At 35.7% G+C, this 12,569-nt stretch overlaps 1 protein-coding gene across 1 annotated transcript in view; it reads right to left on the reverse strand.

Moving 5' to 3' along the window:
* LOC132156296 (hepatocyte growth factor-like) overlaps positions 1 to 9,828 on the reverse strand; it is a 31,868-nt gene extending 22,040 nt beyond the window's left edge. Inside the window, exons 1-4 of the mRNA XM_059565238.1 lie at positions 9,612 to 9,828; positions 6,663 to 6,819; positions 6,038 to 6,150; positions 4,008 to 4,122 (exon numbers count right to left, since the gene is read on the reverse strand). Coding sequence (XP_059421221.1) covers positions 4,008 to 4,122; positions 6,038 to 6,150; positions 6,663 to 6,819; positions 9,612 to 9,660 — 434 coding nt within the window. The 5' untranslated portion in view covers positions 9,661 to 9,828. The remainder of the gene's footprint in view (positions 1 to 4,007; positions 4,123 to 6,037; positions 6,151 to 6,662; positions 6,820 to 9,611) is intronic.
* Between the last annotated feature and the right edge of the window lie 2,741 nt (positions 9,829 to 12,569).

Here is a 12,569-nt window from a genome sequence, read left to right on the forward strand (position 1 = left end):
GATCTATAGGACTCGTGGCCAGTAGCCTAATGCTAACGTGAAGTAGTTATACTTTTCTGTAGTTTGTCAGTGGCTCTCTGCATCTTACCGACGGAGTTACCGGAGCCGTCGACAGCTGTATTTATTGCATGGACGGAGCAGAAATGTAAGTGTCTAACAATCATACGCACAGATCCATTAAATGATAAATGTTTTTAAACAATGCGGATGAACCGAATATACCAAGGAAACTTTTAAAATTAACCACAGCATTAACAACGACCTTGAAATAAGAGCGCGAGATTTATCTGATCATCAGATGCATGAATGTAGCGTTTGTTTCATTAGCAAATAGACATCTGGCACGTTTTCTCTCAGAATCATTCGCTGATGGAGAGGAAAAGTTAAATAGTAGGGCTGTGAATCTTTGGCAAGGCAGTGATTCGATTCGATTACGATTCATAGGTTTTCGATTCGATTCAAGAACGATTTTTGCAAATTTAGAACGATTCAATTCGATTCGATTCACAATTAAATTCGATTTGATTCGATTATAACGATTCGATTCTGCATTCTTTAAGTGCATTCACGGGATTATTTAAATGCTTCTACTAAATTATTTAAATGCTTAGTCAGGGGGCAAATTACAGTTGCATTTATGGTTAGAGAACCATAAAAAAAAACCTTTTGTCCATTGTTAAATGCTAGTTTAATGATGCGACATGGCATACGTAAAAATGTATGTAAGCCAAGTTTTTAAAAAAGAGCTTAAAGAGTATTATGTATAAGCTAACATTTTGTCACACCAGGGGCATAGCCATAATTTCAGAAGTGACAGAAATGTCAAATAGAATAATTTTATGTATGTAGCCTATATAATAATAATAATAATAATTATTATTATTATTATTTTATTTTTTACAAGGAATTATCTTCTTTTTTAATTACTTTTTTAATTAGCTGTAATAAATCAAATACACTGCTGGACAATAATCAATCATTTGTAATCGATATTTTTTTCCTAATGGCAATTTTATGATTGTTTTATATAGGCTACATTTAATTAGCAATTATTTAAATTTTCTGCACAGAATAAGGTAGAAAATATACTTTATAGTTTCTGTACTGTAATAAATGTCAATTAGCACTGCATCATTCATAAATTGTTTGTGGGTTTTTTTTTAGTTTCATCAGTTCATTCTGCTTTTATTCTGTTTAGCTGCAGATATAGCCTGGCACATCTATGAGAGAGAGATCGCTTCTCTTTCAGTGTGAAAACGTCTTCATCTCTATTTAACTTTTCCTCTCCATCAGTAAATTATTCTGAGAGAAAACGTTTGCTAATGAAACAAACTCTACTTTCATGCATCTGATGATCAGATAAATCTCACGCTCTTATTTCAAGGTCGTTGTTAATGCTGTGGTTAATTTTAAAAGTTTCCTTCGTATATTTGGTTCATCCGCATTGTTTAAAAACATTATCATTCAATGGATCTGCGCGTAGGCTATGATTTAGACCAGGGGTTGGCAACCTATGGCAGAGGGATAATCGCTGGCACGCAAGTAATAAGGAAAACTGTATAATGACGTACAGTTTGATGTAATAACTTCTCATAGTCACACAGCCTGTTAGGAGCTACAAATACTATTAAAGTGTGAGAATTAACTTGCATGGATGCACGTGCAAACACTGCACATACTAGGTGCTTCAGATCAAAGCCTCGGTCTAACAGCACTCGTCAATGTCAAAATGACTGAGATGGCCAATCAGATCAAAGTAGGCGGGGTTTACTGTTCACAGAAGCAGAGCGCGAAGCGTCAGTTTAACGTTAAAGAGAGTGAGGTAAGATGAAGCTGCAAATCAATTAACATTAGTCAACTTTTAATAATACGTTTTACCATAGAAATGTTAAATGACCTAAAGCTATATCCAGTGATGAAAAATTTTCTGAAATATGGCCATTTTGAGAGAAAGAAAGTGGGGGGGGGGGTAAATTGTCTCTCTCTGCAGACAATGAAGCGATTTTGCCCCTTTGTTGTTGAGAAATATAATGTAGCGATTCAGTATCGATTAATAAAAGTAGCGTGACAACACTCTGAATGCTACTTTTTGCACAGCACGATCTTAGATCTCTGTGTGCGAGTGGTGTGTGTTGTGTGTGTGTGTCTGTGTGTGCACGTTCATCAATTAAAGCAGTGCATTAACGTTGATTAAACGTTAAAAAAACTTTTTTTTATCGTATAATAAAAAATTGTGTATGTACCGTTTAAATACAGAATTATATCGGGGTGTGTGTGGGGGGGGGGCTGTGTTGGCACAGTGGTTAACCATAAAAATAAAAAATGGCACGTCATGCCGAAAAGGTTGCTGATCCCTGATTTAGACACTTACATTTCTGCTCCGTCCATGCAATAAATACAGCTGTCGATGGCTCCGGTAACTCCGTCGGTAAGATGCAGAGAGCCATTGACAAAATACAGAAAAAAACTACTTCACGTTAGCATTACTGGCCACGAGTCCTATAGATCACACGTCAGCTGCGTCAGAGACGAACGGAGCGCGAGCGCAATCCTGTGACAGTCTCAGGCAGTAAACAGTGGAGCGCGTGAAGGACAGATAAGAGGCACGATTCACGAACACTCTTCAAGGTCTCCATTAATTTGTGCATGTAGTCATTTAATGTGTATACATTTTGAAAGCATTGAATCGCTATAGAAATCGCGATTCATTCGATTCTTAGCATTTTGAATCGATTACTGTCCAAGATCAGTGATTCACGATTCAAAAATCATGTTTCAAGATCGATGCATATGAATCGTCAGGGTTTGTAATCGATGCATCGAGAAAACGAGTGAATCGTTACACCCCTATTAAATAGAGATGAAGACGTTTTCACACTGAAAGAGAAGCGATCTCTCTCTCATAGACGTGCCAGGCTATATCTGCAGCTAAACTGAAAAGCAGAATGAACTGATGAAACAAAAAAAAAACCCACAAACAATTTATGAATGATGCAGTGCTAATTGACATTTATTACAGTACAGAAACTATAAAGTATATTTTCTACCTTATTCTGTGCAGAAAATTTAAATAATTGCTAATTAAATGTAGCCTAGTATATAAAACAATCATAAAATTGCCATTAGGAAAAAAATATTGATTACAAATGATTGATTATTGTCCAGCAGTGTATTTGATTTATTACAGCTAATTAAAAGTAATTAAAAAAGAAGATAATTCCTTGTAAAAAAAAAAATTAATAATAATAATAATAATAATTATTAATATTATATAGGCTACATACATAAAATTATTGTATTTGACATTTCTGTCACTTCTGAAATTATGGCTACGCCCCTGGTGTGACAAAATGTTAGCTTATACATAATACTCTTTAAGCTCTTTTTTAAAAACTTGGCTTACATACATTTTTACGTATGCCATGTCGCATCATTAAACTAGCATTTAACAATGGACAAAAGGTTTTTTGGTTCTCTAACCATAAATGCTACTGTAATTTGCCCCCTGACTAAGCATTAAAAAATTTAGTAGAAGCATTTAAATAATCCCGCGAATGCACTTAAAGAATGCAGAATCGAAACGTTATAATCGAATCGAATCGAACTTAATTGTGAATCGAATCGAATTGAATCGTTCTAAATTTGCAAAAATCGTTCTTGAATCGAATCGAAAACCTATGAATCGTAATCGAATCGAATCACTGCCTTGCCAAAGATTCACAGCCCTAGACAGCACGCATTAAACTGCGCATTCATTATCATTAGAAAATAATGGAGATTTTTACGACTCATGTATTCTGTTTTGCCATTAGTTATCTAATAGCGTAATCTATACATAAATAAATATACTGAAACATACCAAAGAGATGTTAACATCTATCTACACACCACCATACTTTTGATAGCCACAGATATGCACATAGAGGGTAATTGAGTTTAATTCCCTGTAGAGAGAGACAAAACAAAGAATGGGAGATAAAGAGGTGAGTAAACATGAACACACTTACTTGTGTTCATGCGGCGTTTTGGAATTCCAGAGTTGGCACTGGACTCCACTCTTGGTCACCGATCTCTTTCCTTTGTAATTGAGTCCATTGCCAATTATGCATTCTCTCATGAAGTCTGAAGGATAATAAACATATAGAAACACCTTAGGTAATGCAATCTTTATGTGCAACAATCGTTTTCTGAAACCAAAAATCTCACCATGATTTTTTGTAATATACTAAACTTTCAAGACAAACCATGCACTCCTATACCTTCTGTAATTTCTATAATCATATAGTCAAGACTACAGAAATCAGAGCCTGTGATGTCAAGTGCTGAAAAACATTAGATAAATGTCAAGCCTTAAGAATGTCAAGTGTTTTAGACTTCAGAAAATTTGCAGTACTCTTAGAAACACAAGGGACAAACAGTGGGGTATTTACTTCCAGTAACTTGCATAACTCATTTTGCTGTGTCACCCTCATCCAACGGGTATGTGTATGCATGAGTGTGTCATCATCACATGGACACTGATCTCACATTTATTCACACTGAAACTTAATTACTCCTCAATAGTCCTATTCTTGGCTACGGTTTGAGAACAGATCTTCATATTATGAAACCCATCAGTGGCAGATCATGCCAGCATAATCTATCTATCTATCTATCTATCTATCTATCTATCTATCTATCTATCTATCTATCTATCTATCTATCTATCTATCTATCTATCTATCTATCTATCTATCTATCTATCTTTCTATCTATCTATCTATCTATCTAGCTAGCTAAAACAAAGTAACCGGCATTACTTTTTTGAAAAAGTAACTCAGATATTTTCTTGTTAATTAAAAAGTAATGTGTTACTTTACTAGTTACTTAAAAAAATTATCTGATAACGTAACTCGCATTACCCCCAACACTGTAAATAAGATTGTAAATGGTGTCATAGTTTTGAAACCTGGTATAGAAAAAGAGTAGTGCTTGAATTGGAATAATATTTGCTTAAGGGGGTCATATGGTTCGATTTCAATTTGTTTCTGCCCAAATGTTTCCGCAAAGAAATAAGGCAAAACTTTTATTCTTGCTGTAGTATTGTTGTTGCTGCCGCATCCACAGACGCAGTGTTTCGTTGTGAAAGTGAAACTACTTTGTTTGGCCTTCCAAAAGAGGATGATATCCACTTCGTCATGCCTAGAGCTGATCCGTGCTGGTCGCTGAGGAAATACATCAACTTCACGCAGTGGATCGCCAGATCGGCTTTCACCGTGGACGCATTTTATTGAAGACTGTTTCCTGAACCTGCAGAGTAGCCTACAATGGGTCTGTGCTCAAAGGCTGTTCTATAAAGTTGGGTAATTCCAACTTTGCAAGGGCAGTCTGGCACTTCTGACCCACAGCCTGTAAGTACATTTTTTTTATATTTAAAGAATTTGCCACTGATGATTCAAACCTGAGTTTTAAGCAGTAGCGCTTGTTGTTTGTCATTTCTCTGATTACAAATGCAGATATGGTTTTATGTTTACGCAGCATGATCCGCAAAACAACACGTAAAAACACAGTATAAGTCATCATAATCAGTAATTATGTCCCCAATGGATGCAAAAAAATGCCTAGTTTGTAATGGGTTTTGTTGGATGTGTCATTGTGCCGGGAGACTGAATCATGTTAAGGAGCATAACATTTCTGTCACATGCTTGAGGTATTCAGCCAATCACAATGCACTGGATAGCTGGCCAATTAGCATACACCTCACTTTTTAGAACAATGACCTTTGTAAAAATCAAAGCGTTTCAGAAAGGCGGGGCATAAAGGAGCAACAATAATGTACGTTATGTGGAAAAAAATGTGTTTTTTGAACCTTAAACCACATAAAAATTAGACCAAATACACAACATAATGTTCTTTTTAGCAACATCATATGATACCTTTAATAAGAATTAAGTATATGAATGTTTTAAACATGATATGGTTGCATCCTTATAAGATATGCTCTCTATACTAAAGGAAGTCAAAAAGTCTTGTGGCAATAAAACTTATATTTTTGTACCTTTCTTTTCATATAGGTCGAAGTTGAAGTCATTCTCCATGCGGACACCAATGGTGAGGCTGTCGTAGGAGAATAAATGACACTTTGTAGTTTTCTGATCAAAGTTGAATGCTCTGTAAAGATATATGGCACATGATATTCCTATTAAATTATGTAAAGCAAATAAAACGGATAAAAAGGATGGTGACAAAAAATATTTAATGTCATGATTTAATGTAATCAGTAGATAGTATTCCCATGTAAAGCAAAGCATAAGCTATTGTTGTCAGATTTTTGTATTTTGAAGTCAGGTGATGCCTCCAAAAAAAAAAAAAAAAAAAAATTCAATCTACTAGGAGCTACATTTTCTTTCTATGCAGAAGTAACCAGAGGCCATCGACCTGAAACATCAAAATAGGAAATACTTGGACTGCTGATTTTAGATTTCCACTGGTGAAAGAGATCCCAGCTGCTTCCTCTCACACTCTGTTGTAGACGATTCGCTAATCCAATTCTATTTAAAAACAGCCAGTTTCCAAAAGCAAACTGAGGTTGTACTTCTTTTATTTAGACACACTTCAAGGCTGTTTAGGATTACGTGTAAGGTGGAGTGTCTTTGTGGTTTAACCTTTGTAGACCTCTGTACCTGCAGGTGAACTGGAGCTTCCTGTTGCGGCTACAGCGACGTGCACACTTTCCCACACTCATTTTGCGGGTTTTGGAAATGTAGGACACATCAGGTGGTGTGACCAAGCGCACGGCATCAGTTTTCTGGTAGTCTTGTAGGGCATGCCTCTTAGTTTCTGTCACAGAGAACACACGTGTTAGGATGGGCAGAATCTCTAGTCGAATCCAAACATGTGTTTCATGACAGATGGTACATAATTTTCTTCCTCTTAATCAGTAAAGGCTGATCATAAGCCTCATAGGAGAGAATATAAAACAGAATATTAAATATGGAGCAAAAAAAGGAACTAAGATGATGAAATTGTATTTCAACAACCTGCTTAGATCATAATGGGGATGTGCAAAACTACACAATTTCATAATAAACTTAACAGCTGGATGCCTAGATAACTAGCCTATGTTAAAAAATGAATATTTTATAATTTTATCATTTAATCATTCTTATGACGCTTTAAAGCTGTATGCGTTTCTTTCTTCTCCTCATCACAGGAGATATTTCCAAGAACGTTTCATGACTTTTCTTGTGTAAACAGAAAATAAACACATATTTTCCAAATATCCTCTCTTGAGTTACTTAGAAGAAGAACGTCATAGAGATTTGGAAAGACATGAGGATGAGTAAATGATGAAAATCTTCATTTTAGGGTGAACTATCCCTTTTAGGAAACACTCTGTCATTAGGTGGACTCAACTACACAAGGCCCTGGTCAGACTAAACCTTTAGTCAGTTTTACCAGGCTGTTGAATGTTATCATGGTAAAAATCTCAGTTATTTAAAACTGCATCTATCTTTAAATGCAACACAGCTAAAAAATATCACACTTACAAAGATCCTAGTTGCCCCAAAACCTACTAATAGTAAGGTCACGAATTGAAAAGTCAGTTATAGGTTGGGTAGAATACTTGAAACAAAAGAAATCTGGCTCTGATCCTAGTGTGCGGCACCAAACCTTCTCAATTCACCATCCAAGCACATCCATGTCATGAGAACTGAGTTATCTGTCAAGCACATGGACGGAAAGCTCACATGATGTAAGCCTTTTTATCCTAACATATGCAAAATGCACATTTAGCTAGGTTTTTTTTTAACATCTACATGATTCTCTATCTCTGAACAAAGGATTTTTACTCCATTATACAGAATATATACTCTAAAATCAATAAAAACTGAACTGATCTAAACGTTGTGCAAGCAATAGGCCACATTGATCCTTCAATGTCACAGATGTACTGCAGATTAGAAACATAACAACTAAACACAGAATAATTAATAGGATCTGCGCAATAAAGCGGTTCTGATTTCAAAAGAAGAGTTTCAGAGTGCCACACGCCAACACTTCATCTCTCTCTTCAGCTCCATGCACACTGTCGTGACTCATTTATCCAGATGTTTTGCGAAGAAACAGCCCACTCACCATGAATGTCAACAACTGTGGAGTTTTCCGCAGTGAAACGTAATACAATGTTTGGGAACTGTGACACTTTTGATACATTTTTGATACAATTTTGATGCTATTTGATTCATGAACTTCTATTTGTTGGCATACTCAATGTATTTCAATAGTTTTAAAATAGATTTAAAAAAAATAACAATACTAATTTAAGAGATTATTAATGATGAAAAATAATAGTGTTTAATCTGATGATAAATTGTATGTAAAACAATCCTTAATAGTATAGTTAGCACTGGTCTTCAAATTTGATTGGCTGAGGGACGTTCCAATAGTGCTGATATACATTACAGTCCAGCAACATGTTTACGGTTTGCATTACTCTGCAGATCAGAGTATGTGATTTGGCTTCTTTTAGAGCTACTTTTATTAGTGAAAAAACAAGGCAAGACAACATGCCATATTTTATCAGAAACATAAAAGAAACATTAAAGTCTGTGTGAACCTGAAATTGCGACCATTTTTTATAGATTGTTTTGAGGCATTTCAGAGTTTAAAAAAAAGGAAAAGAAAAAGGAATGATAAAAAAGAGGGTGGGGCTTCATTTTAGCACACCTCCTCACCATCTCTAGGTCACAACAGACTGAAGATTGGAAGTAAGTTTTTAAGGATGTCCAGCCCAAGCCGTGAAACTGACATCATCAGAAAAGGCATGCCACTTCAAATGTGAAGCAAATGTCTGATTTTGAAAAAAAATTACGAGTACTATTTAAAAAATTATTATTATTAAATTTCATGGATTATTTGTTCACTGCAAGACTAGTAAGGTGCACTAACAATGTAAACAGATAATTTTAATTTAATTCATACTTTAACTATCCTATGAATACACTGTGCATTCAAAGTGATAATGCTGTGAAAAAACATGTTCCCATAAATATTTACATACTTATAGTAATATTATCCACAATTTGTAAATAATCAATCTGTAGCTTAAAAGTAAACAGTGATTTTTAAGAAGCACGTGAAATAACACATTTTAATAATAACAATGTTGCATTAAAAACCTATTGATACACCCAAACATTAGACAGAAGGTTGCATTAATAGTATATTAGGCTGTTGTTTATTTGTCCGTTACAAGGTGGACATTTGTCTCAGACTCAGTCCTAATTTATTAAAATGTTTCTATATGAAAATATAAGTAAACAAACAAACAAGCAAAAACAAACAAACAAACAAACAAAAAAGATACTTATGAGTTAATTTTTCAAATCCCACAGGCACCAATAGGAATGACCCAAAAATAGCATCATGTAAACTCGCGCAGAGATTGAGGTTATCTCCAGAACACTGTTATAAAAAAATTAACCATGTTAACCACAGTTTATTACACATTTAAAACACATTTACTACAGTTATTGCTATAACTGTAAAACATGAAACAGTTATTAAAGTAAAACAGGGCACATGATACAAAATAAGAAGATACTGAGAAAAAAAAAATTATAACTTACCTGAGTAAACCAAAACGGCCACACAGAGCAAAATTTTGTAAATCCACATGTTGTTTTGGATAGTTTTACGTGACCCCCAAAAATAAAAATGAGACGTCAGAAGTCTTGGCGTTTTCCCGCTTTGAATAAGACTACTTGTAAGACTGAAGTATGAAGGCAGCACGGTTGAAGCGGTGCTCGAGCGGACAGTGAGCAAGCGCGCGATGGACTGACTGAAGATGAGCGCGAGCTGAGATACTCTACATCACGCGCTCCCTCCCCTTTCTCTCAGCCCATTTAAAGTCGCCCTGCCACTGTCCATTCCGCCTCATAATATTATCGCATCCTGATAGACACCGAGGCCGTTGAACCGATCCGGGAAGTAAAATAAATGGAAATTGTTTATATTTGTTGCCTGTGTAATTTATTGGAGCGGATGGAAAGTGTTGAGGAGATGTCAACACAGCTGTGTGATGCTGACTAACCTCCCTAAGGATGTTTGAGAGGAAAGTTGTGAATTCATAAACTCTGGGCCACTCACGTTGTTTTAGTTTGTAAGACGAGATGGCTTATTTTACATTTGGTTATCGGCAACCCTCTTAGTCATGAACTCGGCAAGAAATTATTAATCACGTTCACTTTATCATTCACAAACATGCTATCATTTCACTGCCTTTCAAGGGCACAAGTTATTGAATGAATGAATGAATGAATGAATGAATGAATGAATGAATAGTCAGATACTACAAATGTACTGAAACTATTAAAATCACCAGTTTATTAATTGACTACGTAACCAAGCAACTAAATGTAGTAAGTAATATCTCTGTTTATATAATCCATTCGCTTTATCATTCACAATCATGCTATCGTTTCACTGCCTTTCAATCTACAGCAACCATTTCTGTCAAAATATTATAGATAAAACAGTAATAGTTTCCACATAAAATTGTATTACATAAAAGTATGTAGGGAAGTCGTGGCCTAATGGTTAGAGAGTCGGACTGGCAATCGAAAGGTTGTGAGTTTGAGTCTTGGGCTGGCAGGAATTGTGGGTGGGGGGAATGCATGTACAGTTCTCTCTCCACTTTCAATACCATGACTTAGGTGACCTTGAGCATGGCACCAAACCCCCAACTGCTCCCCGGGCGCTGCAGCATAAATGGCTGCCCACTGCTCTGGGTGTGTGTTCACAGTGTGTGTGTGTGTTCACTGCTCTGTGTGTGTGCAATTTGGATGGGTTAAATGCAGAACACAAATTCTGAGTATGGATCACTGTACTTAGTTGAATGTCATGTCACTTTAAAGTATTAAGTAGCCTAATCTCTCTGTTTATACTTTAAAGTATTAAGTAGCCTAATCTCTCTGTTTATACTTTAAAGTATTAAGTAGCCTAATCTCTCTGTTTATATTATCCTTTCAATTTATCATTCACAAACATCGAGCTGTTTTTCTTGAAATTTGATTTATGGATTCATCCCAACAGGCAGCACATTAAAATCCTGCATCTATGAAAATTCATAGAACCACACAAGATGAAGCTTTAAATTAGCAACTGCTTTCAGTTGGGGGATGGAGATCTACTCATTGTAATCAGAAGCTTATAATATTGATGTCACGATGAACGGAACTCATATTCCTGTGCCACGCATTTCAGATGGAGGGATGAGAGCAGGTTGGAAGCAGGAGTTGTTTATTAAACAGCACTACACTCAAGATGCTCTGCTCTTCTCTTGGAACGGAAAGAGCTCTTCTATTGTGCTCTGTGAATGAAATACACTCCATCCGTTTATTTGTAGTACATTCGTTTTTAAATAGGTATCCCAGACTGTTTTGCGTTTGGATGCATTTGAGCTTCTTTTTGTTTGGATAGAAATTTTTCTCTCAGTTTGGCATGTTTGTAAATGGCTGGTTTTTAGCCGCACTGTGTTTGTATTAGTTTAGTTAATAGGAACAGTGTTTAAGTAAATGTCCTCCGTGACTCTGTGATCATATTGCTTCTCCTTCCTCTGATGATGGAGGTACAAACCACAAGTGCCAAAGGACATGCCTGATGGCCTCATGGGAGTAATCAGTCAATGTGTGCATGTATCTAACACTGTTTCCAGGAGTCTCATTCCATATCAACATATCAACATATCTAGATCACATTTTACCCATAAAATTAACAGAAAAAAACCTATACAAAATTATATTTTTTCCATAATGAAAATGAAGGCTATTTTAGGGTCAAGACTTTTTTATTATTATTATTATTATTATTAACATTTTGACAATGTTTTCAAGATCTCAAAATTTCTCATTACCCTGTGTCAGGACATTTCCAACCAATTAATTTCAATTAATAGGTTATTCTTATTATAGTCCCATTATTTACTGTCATTTAAAATAATATAATATAATTACATATAGACATTCAAAAGTCTGCAGTCAATATATATATATATATATATATATATATATATATATATATGTGTGTGTGTGTGTGTGTGTGTGTGTGTGTGTGTGTGTGTGTGTGTGTGTGTGTGAATGTATGTATGTATGTTAAAGAGTGATAGGAATGAGAGACGAGTGGATCCATATGCCAGCATTTTATTTAAAGACGTGGTCACAAACACAGGTGGGGTCGAAACACCAGCAAACAGACAAGGCTTGGAAATAACACAAGAGCAGTCCAGTAAACAGGCATGGGTTGATTGACAGTGAACAATATCCAACAGGGCAAGGCAAAGAGAGATAGTTCTGGTAGACTACACAGCAATAATCCGAGCAGGGGCAAACAGAGTCCGAACGACAAGACCAAAGGGGTAATCGGAGATACACAGGCAAGAATCAGAACACGGGAAAACAGGCAAGGCAAGACTAAGACTCAACTGGGAAAGATCGAACAGGCTCCGTTAAGAAGCTGTCAACTAAATCAGTGATAAACGCTAAACAATACTGGGCGATTTGAGCAGGATCTGGGTGGGCGTTATATAT

This window comes from Carassius carassius, chromosome 13, assembly GCF_963082965.1.
Source record: "Carassius carassius chromosome 13, fCarCar2.1, whole genome shotgun sequence".
NCBI lineage: Eukaryota > Metazoa > Chordata > Actinopteri > Cypriniformes > Cyprinidae > Carassius > Carassius carassius.